General features: G+C 43.8%; 1 protein-coding gene and 1 pseudogene across 7 annotated transcripts; one reads left to right on the forward strand and one right to left on the reverse strand.

Annotated features, from left to right (window-relative positions):
- Positions 1-46: 46 nt before the first annotated feature.
- Positions 47-2,337, forward strand: LOC109908958 (centrosomal protein of 55 kDa pseudogene; annotated as a pseudogene).
- A 6-nt stretch (positions 2,338-2,343) lies between these two features.
- Positions 2,344-13,887, reverse strand: LOC109908956 (inositol polyphosphate 5-phosphatase K). Of its 7 annotated transcripts, none has more exons than XM_031796004.1 (14): positions 13,784-13,814; positions 12,028-12,133; positions 9,602-9,706; positions 9,319-9,397; positions 8,640-8,756; positions 8,308-8,483; positions 7,960-8,071; positions 7,542-7,651; positions 7,263-7,289; positions 4,709-4,943; positions 4,236-4,373; positions 4,062-4,145; positions 3,881-3,985; positions 2,344-3,697 (listed from the first exon to the last, which is right to left on the reverse strand). In XM_031796004.1, the coding sequence occupies exons 1-14, from the start codon at positions 13,797-13,799 to the stop codon at positions 3,617-3,619; spliced, it is 1,491 nt and encodes a 496-aa protein (XP_031651864.1). In that variant the 5' UTR covers positions 13,800-13,814; the 3' UTR covers positions 2,344-3,616. The 7 variants fall into 7 exon arrangements, with proteins under 7 accessions (XP_031651864.1, XP_031651862.1, XP_020363364.1 ...); XM_031796002.1 differs by having other exon boundaries at positions 9,319-9,427; XM_020507775.2 differs by lacking the exon at positions 13,784-13,814 and adding an exon at positions 13,067-13,214 and having other exon boundaries at positions 9,319-9,427.
- Positions 13,888-15,163: the final 1,276 nt, after the last annotated feature.

The following is a 15,163-nucleotide window of genomic DNA, read 5'->3' on the forward strand; positions in this document are numbered from 1 at the left end:
AGCAATTGGCTACAGTAGCTAACTAGTATCAACAGAAAATGGATCTACACTACAGTAACGTTAGCGAGATAAGAGGGTTGTCATAATTTTTTTTTTTTACTTCAGCAAACTAGCTAACAAACAGGGCTTGCAAGATGCCACTAAAATATAATTAGTGAACCAAATCTCTCTTCTTACCATACCTTTACTGTGCGGTGTGAAACACCGTGTTAAAAGTTGCAACAATGTTGCCTGTCTTGTCTGAACTCAAGGAAAGGTTGTAAACAAACGGTTGCTAGATCAACGCAAAACACATTGCAATCTTGGCGGGGCCATCGACCGCGGGAAATGTAAAAGGTCAGCGACATGTACTTTTGGATTATATTTGCATTCTAACAACATCTGTACGGGGCAATTAGCTCGATAGCTTAGCAACGATGTCATCCAGCAACTAAAACAACTTCGCCGACAAGATAGGCAGAAAGGCTGTGTTGCTCCAGAAAGGATATGGAGATCAGTAAACTCAGAAAGGAGAATGCATATCTCAGGAAGTCATTGGATGAGCTGTCTCGTCAGAAAGAAAACCATCAGAATCTGAAAATAGCAAGCTTGTACTAGAGAAAATCCTGTCACTGGAGACTCTAGGGGAGAAGAACGCTCAGCAGCTACTGGCCAGGGACCAGGAAATCTGCTCTCTTTGCCAGCAGGCCCATGTGGCAGGGGGCAGGACAGTGGCCGGTCTGCAGGCCCAGATAGACCACTATGTCAGGGAGGCGGAGCAGAGACACAAAAAAACTCTTCCAGTCACTCCAAGCCGAGACGTTAAGAACAAGCTGGCGTCCATGTCTGCTAAGTGCCAGGAGCTGGAGAGTAGTAGATCTGGCGCTGGGTTGCAGAGCTGCCCATCAGATGGACAGGTGCTCACCACCAGTACTGCAATGAGCCACGACCACCTCAGAGATGCCCTGGAAAAGAACCAGCAGTGGCTGGCCTATGACCAGCAGAGAGAGGCGTACGTGAAGGTGGTGTTGGCTCGGGTGTTTGGGCTGGAACAGCAGCTAAACCAAGCCAAGCAGGCCCTCGCACAGCAGCATAAAGACACCCATTCAGAAGAGAGGTCAGTGCAGATACAGAAGCACTATGAGATATTGTTACTGACGACCAAGAAGGAGCCGGAAGCTCCGAGAGAGCAGGTCAATACAGCGCAGAGACAACTGTCTGAGCTGCAGTGTAGGTATGAGGAGAAGCAGAGAGTGGTGGGAGAGGTGTGGCAGCAGCTCCAGGCAGAGAGGCTGAGTATCCGGCAGAGTGTTCAGAAGGAGAAGCTCCAGGCTAGACTAGAGGAAAAGGAGATCAGGTCTGCAGAGCTCCTGGTACAGGTGAATCTACTGCAGAAATCCCTACTGAGCCTGCATGAGGAGCGTCACAATTCTGGAGCAGCAGATCCAGGTGTCCGCCAAAGACCCGGAGGATGAGAAGCGAGACAGTCAGTATTTACAACAACAGATCCACAAGGTGTTGGAGTTACGCAAGGCAAAGGACCACGTTGCCAAACACGAGTCAGAGAAGGGGCAGAGGGAGTTGTCCGGCCTGTACGATGCCAGCGCTCACAGCAGACCCCCAGCACCCCGGAAGCCGTCCAAAGAGAGCTTCACCTCTCCCTCTCAGGTCGTCAACCAGCTGGACGAGAGCTTCTTAGAGTGTCCCAGCTGTCGAGCCCAGTACCCCACCAGGCACCACCGAGAGCTGCTGGCCCACCTCGAGCACTGTCTGTAAACACTGGGCTGTACAGGGGCTGGGAGCATACAAGCCTAGATTTATCCTATCTATTTAGATTCTAGTCATTCAATTGTTATGGCTGGGAGTACCCACTCCAATAAGTAGTCTGGAATAGGCTAGAGATGACATTTTACTATTCTAAAAAGTGCTAAATGTTACTTCCCTTTTCAAAATGTTATTGGTGGTGCAAATGCAAGCTGTAATGTCATGGTTACTTTGGGCACTGCGTCTGTGTGTTGAGAAAAGTAAAACGTCAACCTGTATATGTCAATGTACCTTGGTCCTGGATTGCTCCTGGACCGGATTGGCGATCAAACTGGAAATGGCGCTTACTCTATACTGTAAGGAACATTGCTTCAAGCAAATGAGTTGATCAATCTATTTCTTTTATAAAGCCCTTCATAACTGTTGGAACTATTTACTTTTATATTTCTCTCTCTGATGCTTATGTTTTTCCTCTTTGACGAAAGTGTAAATCAGTTGACTGGTTTAAAACACTTGAGACTGTTGTGAAATAGTTGTTGTTCCGAATGTCCGTTATTATTGTCCTCCTAGAATAAATCTTCTAAATACCCGTTCATAAAATGGTTTTAAAAAGCTTTATTTTTTATATTAAATGTATAGTTCTCGTTTCCAGCTAAGACGACAACATAAAAACAGTGTAGACTACATTGTATCAAAGGTTTATAAATGACTTGTTGCATTTCTATTCCAGACTAGTGCTAAATGACAGGCATCATTCATTTATATTTTTTATTTCAGCTTTAAATAGGTTACAGTATAACATTTGTTTTCATTCATTCACCACATGTTACTGAGAAAATAGAGCACTCCTAATTTTCAATATACTGTAAATACAGAGTCAATGTACAAGCGTTTTCATTAAGCAAATAAAGACTAACAGGTCTCGCTTATGCTGAAATTGGTCAAAGAAAAGTACAAGAAGTTCTATAGATTAAATGTTGATGCGTACAGAACAAGAAAGACTTGCATATATTTTAAGAATAAGAACAATATAATCATTTTCAAACACACCAATAGATAATCAAATAGGAATTCTATAGTTTTGTACCAAAGCATCCATTGAACAGTTAGACTGGTTGTTAACATTGAGGCACTTGTTGAATCCACTGTTTTCTTAGATAACTTTTCATCCCCAATCACACTTACTTGAACCAAAATGACTTCAATAAATACCTAAACCAGTAACCTTTTACGCACATCTATAAAAAGGGCATGGTCATGAATGTGAACAAGAACAAATTGTGCAATATATTTCTCGGAATGGCATAGCACAGCATAGCACAAAGCGTTTTGTTAGCAGAGGGAAAATGTAAATGTATCAACCATTATTTAAAACAATGTCATATTCATGCATTAACAATACCATTATATGATTGGTCGAATTCTCAAGTGAAACAGCCACGACTCTGAAGTTAATATTCGACTTCTGTACAACCTACCTGGAACATCTGACAATGTCCAATGTGTTCTGTGTCAATCCAGAGACGAAACACACAACAACAAAAAATACACTGAACCTTTCTTACAACGACACTGCCAATATCTCTCTGCGACTGATTTTAAAAGCGGGATCAACATCTGAACAGAACTTAAATAAACGCGTAGGTTTCTGTTGTTACTGTTGCCACAACTGGCAGCGGAGAACAAGACAGAAACAGTTGTGATTCATTAAAAACAAAGTGCACTGGCCTACAGTTAGGTAACATTCCATGACTTCAGCAGCACCACAGCTTGCAGACAGGCCAAAGGTCAAATGTGTAACAGCATCGACAGACAGACAGTGTTAAGAGGTCATGTTTGGTCCAGCAATAAAGTCTGGTTCCACTCACAGGTCCTAACTGGCTGTGGCCTTTTCAAGGCCGTCGATGTTCTCCGGCGTGAGACCTTCCTCAACGGCCACCTTGGACTCGTGTACCTAAAATCAGACGGAGACATTTCTACATTCAAACTCCAATATTTTTAGTCCAGGAGTTCTAGGACTAGACTGAAGCTGCATCCAGAAAACTGGCCCAAAATGTATGTGAATGCATGAATGTTAGTATGTATATTCTTCTATGTCTGGACTGTTCTTGGTGGCTTACAGTAAACCTGCGCTTACCTTAAAGGGTGAGCTAATACCCACAATGCATTGGAGCGTACTGCAGTAATAGCAGAGCACACACTCCCCTCCCAGTGCTGGAATCTCATCCTTGCTCACATAGACCTGGGTAAACAGAAACATATTCAAGCATCTCCATGTCATCAAACACAAAAAAGACACACGCGCGCAGTCATATTACCTGGGTGAGCTCGTCATTAAACGATACCTCATCATCCTTCACCCAGGTGTAGGTAATGTAGTCCGAAACACTCCTGAATCCCACCTGTAACACACAAACACAGACCTGTTAAAAACTACACAGACCACACTTCTATGATTCAAAAGAACATCGGAGGGTTTCGTCGACTCTGACCTTGTAGAGGCCGATCCAGTCCCAGGCGCTAGAAGGGAAGGGCTGGAGGGGGCTGTAGATCACCATGGCGTCAAAGTCGGCGCTCCATTCACCCTCGGCACACACGCGAACCAACGGCGCCTCGTACATCTTCCTCAACTACAGCGTGGGGATAGACACGAGGGAACGGCAGAACAAACGGAGGGAAGAGGTAGTCAGGATTGGCTAGAGGGTGAAGGAGTATAAAGCAGTATATTTGCATCATACGGTTTCATTATAAAGAGTCACGTTGGAAAAGAAGATCAGGGCCTGTATTCAAAAAGCGCCTCAGAGTATGAGTGCCGATCTTGGGTCAGTAAGTGTCGCCTCTTAGATCACAATGAATAACATTATATGGTCAGGAAGGAACTGATTTTAGATCAGCACTGGTACTCTTAAGACTCTGTTCATACGGTCTCAGATGCGGGAATGGGAAATGCCGCTGCCTCAGTCACCTCCAAGGTAAAGATGCCGATGACAGGCTTGTGGTCGCTGACGCCGTACTCCATGTTGCTGGTGTACGAATCCTGCTTGAGTTTCAGAGGGAACTCTTCCTCCTGCTGATTCTTGGTGTTCTTCTCATCCAGACCAGAGTCCCTGTCCTCATCCTTCTCCTCCTCTGGGGGTGGCTCTTTAGGCTTCACCCTCCACAGGATCCGGTCTGTCCAGGCCGGCTTACGCATCTTACCACTGGGCCGGCAGACAGACGGGCGGACGAGAGAAGAGACACGGATTTAGTGAGAGAGCGAGAGGAAATAATGATTAAGTCAGAATGGGAGAGATGGAGAGGAACCGGCAAACGGACAAGCGAAGAGATTTAGTGAGAGACAAACAAGATGTGGAGAAACAGAAAGACCGAGTTCCAAATGAACTAGTATATCACTTAGAATGCATGCCCAATACATTGAATCATTCTAGCAGTCTGCTAGTATGGATATTTGAACAAAGCCTGTGAGAGAATGACATGAGAGAGTGTGTTAGAGATGGAGAAAGTATGACGAGGCATCTCATAAGGTAGCTGGATTTCTTTAGCATTTCCGCCATCTCAGTGTTACTTCAGTCTGCTCTACATGATGGATCAGATTCCGCAGTGCTTTGTATCCTTTCATATTCCTCATTAGTCGTCTCTCATAGCGGATTCGTTTTCCATTCTGTCTCACTGGGTGACTCATACAGTGAGTGCCCTCTCAATTGTACTGATTAGTGCACAGAGGAGGAGACCGTAAGTATTGACACTGACACACACACACAAACAGGAATAAATACATACTGTACAGATAACAGTGCATTGGAAATTATTCAGACCCCTTGACTTTTTGCACATTTTGTTACATTACAGCCTTATTCTAAAATGTATCAAATGTATCGTTTCCCTCATGAATATACACACCATGAATACCCCATTATGACAAAGCGAAAACAGGGTTGTAGACATTTTTGCAAATGTATTAAAAAAAAGATACCTTATTTACATAAGTATTCAGACCCTTTGCTATGAGACTCAAAATTGATCTCAGGTGCATCCTGTTTCCATTGACTATTATTTTTTTTTACCTTTATTTAACTACTCAAGTCAGTTAAGAACAAATTCCTATTTTCAATGGCGGCCTAGGAACAGTGGGTTAACTGCCTGTTCAGGGGCAGAACGACAGTCCAACGCTATAACCACTAGGCTACCCTGCCGCCCCGGCTAACCTTGAGATGTTTCTACAACTTGATTGGAGTCCACCTGTGGTAAATTCAATTGATTGGACCTGATTTGGAAAGGCTCACACCTGTCTATATAAAAGGTCCCAGTTTGGTGGCAGCATGTCTATATAAAGGTCCCATGAAGCATGGTGGCAGCATCATGCTGTGGTAATGTTTTCCAGCGGCAGGGACTGGGAGACTAGTCCGGATCGAGGGAAAGATTAACGGAGCAAAGTACAGAGAGATCCTTGATAAAGTCCTGAGCGCTCTGGATCAGGTTCTCAGACTGGGGGCGAAGGATCACCTTCCAATAGGACAACGACTCTAAGCACACAGCCAAGACAATACAGGAGTGGCTTCGGGACAAGTCTCTGAATATCCTTGAGTGGCCCAGCCAGAGCCCGGACTTGAACCCGGAGAGACCTGAAAATAGCTGTGCAGCAACGCTCCCCATCCAACCTGACAGAGCTTGAGGATCTGCAGAGAATGGGAGAAACTCCCCAAATGCCAAGCTTTTAGCGTCATACCCAAGAAGACTCAAGGCTGTAATCTCTGCCAAAGGTGCTTCAAAGTACCGTTTATTTTATTTGAGAAATTTGCTAGAATTTCTAAAATCCTGTTTTTGCTTTGTCATTATGGGGTATTGTGTGTAGATTTATGAGGGACGACAACGACGACGACAATTGAATCAATTTTAGAATGTGGGAAAAGTCAAGGGGTCTGAATACTTTTCCGAATGCTCTGCATATAGCGATTCGTTACAACTATATAGTGAACAATCCAAGCGGCAGGGAAGGATGTTGTGCTGTATATAGCCAGCAACCATGCCTGTTATAAACTGACAGCTGCTTACGCCCACACAGAGGCTATGGTACAGTCGGCTAGCAAAGCTGCTCTCTCTCTCCGTATGAGGGTGAATGGTATTGTGGGAGTTAAATGAATTAGGCTTAACAAATCCAGAACACTGTGTCCACTGAGAATGGCAGCCACCTCCGCACAATGCTGATACGCTTCAATGGGGATTTTCCACCGGCTTCATATGGAGAATAAAGCAACTTTGATAAACCGCATGTGCTGTTAGAGACAAGTGTGTTAGCTGTAGAAAACCCCAGAAGCACACACACACACAAAGAGAGCGCAAGGTCTGGGGTTCTGTAGGCACCATTTTGTGGGAGAGGGGGGCATTTTGACTTTCCATTGCAAAAATCTATCCATCACTGCCTTGCAACCGTTTTAGTGGGCTTATTGTGCAGGAGCAGAATACTGCTTAAGGGGGATTAGGGGGGGGGCATTAAGAGAGGGGTGTTTTGAGCAGCTTACTGGAAACCAAACCATGTCCCGTGTGACCTGTGAAGTCGAAAGAGAGCAGAGTTGAGCATTTGAAAAAATGGTGTCTTGTAAGGAGAGCAGGAGTCAGCTCAGCAAAAGTAAGCAGGAAAGATGACACGAGAGTGACAATGCTGAAAGAGTGATGCTTTGTAGAGCCAAAGAGTAATACACATCAGGAGAGAAAGTGTGTGTGTCAGTGACTATGTCTGTGCACGTATAACTCGGTGTGCGAGTGTTCCCATACGCCTGTGATTGCACGTCAGCCATTACCTGCTGTCATAGCAGTCAGAGAACCTGTCGAATTTGTAGGTTGGTTGAAAGTCCAGAGGTCCCTCGTCAAACTCCTGCAGGAGAGCCTCCGTCTTCTTCATCATGGTCAGCTGATACAACCACACGGAATGACAACAAAAGCATGACATTCAACATCCTCAGGAAATACGATGGCGGCATCCCAAAAAGCACCCTATTCCTTTTATAGTGCACTTCTTGCACTTCTTTTGGATCAGAGCCCCATGGACCCTGGTCAAAAGTAGTGCACAATGAAGTGAACAGGGTGCTATGTCTACATCCCATGTCTTACATGCATGAGAACAAGACAGCTAACTGTAAGTGTGTAAAATGAAAAGCCAATCTATGTATAGTATGGTCCAAGATAGAGCAAAACAAATGCATCCCTCATGCGTCTGACCTGGTCTTTGCTCCACAGCAAGTTGAACTTATGGCTGGTGATGCAGTTGCGCAAAAAATGCATGCCATGATCTTGGATGCGGAAGTTCAAATCCCCAAACCAAAAGACCAGCCTGAGAGAGAGAGAGAGAGAGAGAAAGAGAGGGGGAATGAGAGGGGGAATGAGAGGGGGAATGAGAGAGGGGGAGAGCGAGAGAGGCCAATGTGAACATTCAACACAGAGAGAGCACAGTAGTACTTAAAATCATATCACAAGCAGATGTCAAGCTCCTCCATTTATAATACCGAAGCAGCAACTGTGTGAATATAGGAAAACACACTCACTCAACTGCGTTTAATGTATACTGACTTGTGGTCGAGGATGTGCGGGGTCTTTTTGGGGTCAAAGGTCTGCGTGTCCAGGATGTACTCGAACTCGTCGACGCGCTGCGAGGCGTACTGCATGTGTGCCGCCAGGTGACAGTTGAGGAAGCAGAGCATGTGGCCGTAGAAAGACAGGCGGATGGACACCCCGCCTTTATTTCCCTGTTGGGCGCAAGGTCAATCAATCAAATTTATGAAAAGCCATTTTTTTACGTGAGGCTCACACACAATGCCTTATAGGTGCATTTATAACACTTTTAGTGCATTATAACACTCGCTATAAGCGGTCATAATAACATCCACTGAGCCTGATCTTACCCAGTAGCCGGAGATGCCTGTGCGAGAGTAGGTGTCCTGGATGTCTCTAATGAATGGAACGTGGGCCAGTTTGGAGAAGAACAGCAGTAGGAGGCCCTGCATGCGGATGGAGGACACCTGCAACACAACAAGATACCAGACACCCTGAGATCGCTTCATCTAAACCTGGGCTATTTTCAGACTCTTAAGTATCCTGGAAAAAGACCAGGATGAAAAGGCAAAACCTGGGCTATTTTCAGACTCTTTTAAGTATCCTGAAGAAAGACCAGGATGAAAAGGCAAAACCTGGGCTATTTTCAGACTCTTTTAAGTATCCTGGAGAAAGACCAGGATGAAAAGGCAAAACCTGGGCTATTTTCAGACTCTTTTAAGTATCCTGGAGAAAGACCAGGATGAAAAGGCAAAACCTGGGCTATTTTCAGACTCTTTTAAGTATCCTGGAGAAAGACCCGGATGAAAAGGCAAACTCAGAAGTGTGGAAGCGGAGTGGCACATAAGAAGCTAACTATATCACTTTGAAAGACAAGGAGGTGAAAATAAACTGAGGAAAACTACATTGGGAGCACATTCTTCTGTTGCTTCAGACTAAGGTTGGTGGCATGAAACTTGATCAAACCGGTCTATGGTGCTGGAGTGGTATTGTTAGGTGTTATGAAGCCATATTGTCCTACTGTTGTACCTTCAGGTAGCCTCGTGGTGCCAGGCTGGACATGAAGAGATGGCTCCAGGAGTCCTCAACGGCCATGTCTATGATGAACCTGTGAGGAGCAGAGTACACCTCCTGGAGACTAGAACACACACACACACAGGTTATAACTAATAAACATACTGAAGCATTTTCACCATGCCACTTAGAAAGAACTTTGTAAACTTTACACAGTAAAAAACAGATTTTCCTGTCATGCCATTGTACTGTGTCTTAATCAATATCCAATCAGCGTGCAGTAGCTCCGCCACCCCACCCAATCACGTAGAGGTCTGGGGCCTTTGGGGAGTTCAGGTGAAGCAAGGAGCTGATGTCATCTGGAGGATCAGCTGTAGCAACATTCCACGTGACCATGTGAAGCCTGGAGGGAGCGAGAGAGAGAACGAGAGGGGGGTTAGAGAGGGGGCGATGGAACGCAAGAGAGAGGGAAAGAAAGAGGGAGCAAGAAAGGGAGAGAGGGAGCGAGAAAGGGAAAGAGAGAGTACAGCAGATTATGATTCACTTGCACAGCAGCTTTCCACCAAACTCATTTGAGCAAAAGCCTGACAAATGGGACTGCAACTTTCAGAAGCTTATTTAGTTACACAACAACATCATGTTTAGCCAGTCTTTAATGGACCGTGGTGGTTGATAAAGCCTATTCACATCTCTAACCATAGCCTAAATCAATTCAGATACTGTGAATGAAGAACACTTCTCAACGAGGAACTAAGCCAATCCCTTTCCATGTCCTAAGCACAGAAATAAATCAAACACTGAACATTGACTTATGATCTCTATGGTCCTAACATCATAACCTTTCAGTTCTGTTAACAAAAGGGCATTTTGTGTCATTCAATCAAAAAAAAGGATACGCGTGCCAGAGATTACTATCCAGAACGGAAGAGACCACCACACACTGCCTGCTCTGAGCTCAAGAGGCTGAGCAAACAAGGGTCCAAAGCCTAAAAGCAAGACATGAAAAATGTGTCTAACTTCTCAACCAACTCAGACCCTCTGCACTCAGATAAAGACAGACAAAATTGGAATAAAATGGAGAAGTCATTGCTGGACATTTTAGTCAAGAAGAATCATTAGTATCCAGTCAACTAAACCCTTGCAACGAAGAACCATATGCAATGCATTTGGATTGAAAACAGATCATATGACGTTATAAAGACAGAGGAAGTGGAGGTCAAGTTGAAATAAGGCCAAAGAGAACAGAAAAGAGGAACTCTTTCCTATCACGTCCACCTGAAGTTCTCTTTCTTGAGAAGGTTGGCCCTTTTACCACAGATGAGGAAGGTGTTGTCCAAGCGGCCTACCACCTGCTCTTGGAGCTGGGGCAAGGGGTCCAGGTCATCCACGCAGGTCACGAGCTGGGCAAGGCGCTGGCGCAGCAGCAAGCGGCTGCCCGAGGACTGGGTGGCAGAGCTGGCTATGCTGTCCGAGCGGACGCGCCCTACGAGCGAGCCGAACAACCGGCAGACCTCATCCATTGTGTGCGATCTTCTGGAAGGAATCTCAGTGTCGGGAAGAGAGGAGGAAAATATGCAGGACTAAACTGATGCGATGAGAGGTTCAGAAAGGCAGGTGATTCTTCCTTGTTTACAAGGGGAATATTTCACTGCAGATCACTAGATTCTCTTTTAATGGAGATTTGGATACTTTAATCTTTGCAGAGGTCATAGGCAGGGTCTTCTACAGTGGTCCAACTACAGATGTCCGTGGCGATTCTTTCTTGTGCCAAGATCCATCAAAGGGAGACCCTCATCACAGCACTTCCCCTTGGCATCATGTGTGAGTCTGAATCTGATATGAAAGACCATACCGAACTCCTGCTGTCACCAAAGCACAGAAATGGCTACAGATTCAAAGGTCCTGTCTTAGAATTCCTTACGGTATAACAGGTGGAAGAAGATCAGCTAGGACATATCTCAAGACTATTGTACGCTTTAGACGGAGCAATGATGCCTTACATAAAATCCAGCCTCTGGAAGTGAATGAGAGACATAAGAATATTTTTGGAGGGTCTGAAGTAGACTGAGAAGGATCACGGGCTAAGCAGAATCAAGAAGGGGCCACATGAGACCCACTATGTGAAAACCAACCCCTTAATGTTAGAAACTGTATCTTAGTCTAATAATTTGCTTAACACCCATCCAGAATGAGGAATCTCTGAGCAAGACTTAAAGAGAAAGACAAAGTGGCAGTGGTGGTGGTGGACTTTGGGGCCCAATCATCTGCTTTATTGAACTTTCCTCTGATTTGGAAAGAGTGGCATGGATTATTTCTCTAATACGTGTGGGAATGCAATGCACTGGCAAACCTAATCACAATAATACTAATGTATTGTGCTCTCAGCTTTGTATTGGGTGCTGGCACTGCCAGACAATGTGAGGTTAAACTGTGTTCTGTCTGGAGGAATACAGACCTAATAAGGAAATAGTAAGCCTGTGTGCATGCACTAGAATGACATGTTTGAATTGCCTGCACAGATATCAGATAACCAACAATCCAACCATGTGCAGTTCTTTGTCAGGTCAAATGCTATGCTGCCTGTATTGCTGAATATGACTCTGGGTGTGCGGTGTCCATTGACCGTAAACAAATTAAATGTGCAGTGTCTCCTTATGCACAAAACATGCTCTCTAATCAAAGTTGTTAGCCGGAGCTCATATGACCACAAGGGGACATTCAAACCTGAAAGTGTCTTTGTCGCAGCTGTTCTTCTCCATGCTGACTGAGTTCTTGACTTGTGACTGGGGGTCTTCCTTGGTATCATCGTCATTCTCCATAATCTCACCAGCTGCAAAATCATGGAATTATGATAGCGTTAAAAACAACAAACTCATGATATGAAAGCACAGCAATATGTTTTCTGAATAAAATGTTTGATAATGTAAAATAGCCCACTGCCCCACTGCTCATGACGTCATTTCTCGTGGTGTAAAGTACTTAAGTAAAAATACTTTAACAAGTACTACTTAAGTCGCTTTTTTTTGGGGGGGGGGGGGGGGGGGGGGGGGGGTCTGTACTTTACTATTTATATTTTTGACAACTTTTACTTCACTACAATCCTAATGACAATATTGTACTTTTTACTCCATATATTTTCCCTGATAGCCAAAAGTACTCGTTACATTTTGAATGCTTAGCAGGAAAATAAAAATATCAAATTCACGCACTTATCAAGAGAACATCCCTGGTCCTCCCCATTACTGCTTTTTACAAGAAAATGGTGCCGTCTGGTTTGCTTAATATAAGCAATTTGACATTATTTATACTTTTACTAGTACTTTTGATACTTAAGAATATTTAAAAACAGATACTTTTACTCAAGTAGTATTTTACTGGGTGACATTCACTTTTACTCGAGTCATTTTCTATTAAGGTATCTTTACTTTTACTCAAGTGTGACAGTACTTTTTCCACCACTGTTAATTTCTGATATCAATATTTGCTAACCTGACTCCCCTGCTAACTAGCTTGATAGTTACAGTATAGTAGCTGCATGCAAACACTCTCTGAATTGCAAACGTTCAACGTTACATTGTGTTCTCTGAATTGCCATTTCTGAACGTTAGGAATGTTTTTACACATTAGATGATAAGTTATCTACCCAAGTTATTCGCTAGCAATTAGCGTAGTTCCTTTAAATTAGCTAGCTATTGTATCTGTGTTTAGGATTACAACCGATTAAAATATAGAACAAATAATACATGTACAATGGTCTTACTACCTGGCAATGCCTGTTGTTTTGTCGTAGCCTACTCTCACTCGGATTACAGACATTTGCACGAAAAAAAAATACAATTGGGTGAGATTACGCAACACACTTTGTTTACGTTTTGCACATGCACTTCCTCAAAGAAGAGCTTCTACTTCTATGGTGCTATGGCAGCCCGCGAACAAGCATTATAAGTGAATGCCCCCACCTACTGTATGAATGTTAAACTATATATACAAAAATATTCATTATCGGAGAGGGATAAAAACGTCATCATACAAAAATAAACACATTCCAATTCGAGTCACATCCCTGTGAGGGCAGAACATCCGTTGACAGGATTTTATGCAACGCCTTGGCTGTAAACTCAGAGTCCCAAAAAACGTTCTGCTGCACTCACAATGATTACAATTTTCTCTGATTTCTTCGTTGTTTGTGCTGTGAAGTTCATGACTATTGCAATAAATGCTACGAAGTCCACCTTTTCCACAAGTAATATACCAGGAGCCCTTGATTGCCGAGAAACATTCACTGGTGCAGTCTCCACAGTTGCAGCATACGACCTCAGCTGCATATATGATATTCTTCCCATCTGCATACACTTGATACATGCCCAAATCTTTGTAGGGGCTTGTGCACATAAGCACTTACATGGTATGTCATAAAGCTTCACATGAGAAGGGAGAGACTTATCAAAAACAATAATTTGGATGAAGTGAGTTTCCTTACTCCATCCACCATACATGTCAGTCGGCCTGCACCAATCACTTCACCTACTTCCTCAGGTATTTCATCTGCATCCCGAGAGATAACCCCCTTGACCGGCGCCCTGCTTTGGAAATACATATACAAAACATTCCATTCAAAAATCTTTTTGAGGCAGAATGCTAGCTTCTTCTGTTCCGCGGACACACATAAAATCTGAATATGATCAGCTCTTGTGACACTCACATTTGCCACCTTACTCTACGCATACATGATACGTTACTCTTCGTGACTTCAAACGGATCCCCCGGGTAATATTGATCCAAAACTTATACTAGAAACAAATCTAGGGATATCTTAGTTTCTACCACAACTTTACTGAATTAGTTCCCTTTCTTTTTCACGACTGTAGCCCATTCGTTCTCACGCTCATCTTTACCCACCCGCCATCACTTTCAAACAGAACATACATTTCCGACAAATCAAATCAAAGTTTTTGTCACGTGCGCCGAATACAACAGGTGTAGTCGACTTTACAGTGAAATGCTTACTTACAGGCTCTAACCAATAGTGCGAAAAAAAAGTGTGTGTGTATGTAGGTAAGTAAAGAAATAAAACAGTAAAAAGACATTTGAAAATAACAGTAGCAAGGCTATATACAGACACCGGTTAGTCAGGCTTATTGAGGTAGTATGTACATGTAGGTATGGTTAAAGTGACTATGCATATATGATGAACAGAGAGTAGCAGTAGCGTAAAAAGAGGGGTTGGCGGGTGGTGGGACACAATGTAGATAGCCCGGTTGGCCAATGTGCGGGAGCATTGGTTGGTCGGGCCAACTGAGGTAGTATGTACATAAATGTATAGTTAAAGTGACTATGCATATAAGATAAACAGTCATCTTCTCTACAGTAATTCCTCAATGAGTGAGGTTAAGTGAGGTCAGGTCAGTGGGACCATTCTAGCCAATGAGAGGGCAGGTACGCGTGTGAACAACAGGCACAACAGTCGTTTTTCTCAAAGTTGGCGAAATGCCACCTGCAACCTCTATTATCAGTTCATTTTTAACTGACCAAACATTACAAAACCTCTACTCTATCAAATAATTTAACACTCTCGCATAGACCTCCATACAAAAAAGGGCTTATCTCACATGGACAGATTTTGGGCGGAGTAAATCCTCTCGCCTTTTAGTTCCTATTACAACTTAGACAAATGACTGAATGGATGACATACTGACTGGCTGAACTGAATGAATTAAACGTTCAAATATGTTGGAATTACTTTTTGTCTAGTAGGCAAATAGGCCTACAATAGGGTATGACTATGGCTGCATGCCTCCAGAAGAGCATCTTTGAGGCTGAGGGGTGCTTTTCCAAAGGCGCATGGTGCTGCATGGAGATC

The sequence above is a fragment of the Oncorhynchus kisutch genome, linkage group LG18, assembly GCF_002021735.2.
Source record: "Oncorhynchus kisutch isolate 150728-3 linkage group LG18, Okis_V2, whole genome shotgun sequence".
NCBI lineage: Eukaryota > Metazoa > Chordata > Actinopteri > Salmoniformes > Salmonidae > Oncorhynchus > Oncorhynchus kisutch.

Bases quoted from the DNA above. Each gene is read 5' to 3' on its own strand.
- LOC109908956 (XM_031796002.1), bottom strand. The intron at 3,986-4,061 runs GTAATATGACTG...CTGTTTACCCAG, and splicing joins TTAATGACGAGCTCACCCAG to GTCTATGTGAGCAAGGATGA. The intron at 3,698-3,880 runs GTAAGCGCAGGT...GTCTGATTTTAG, and splicing joins GTATTAGCTCACCCTTTAAG to GTACACGAGTCCAAGGTGGC.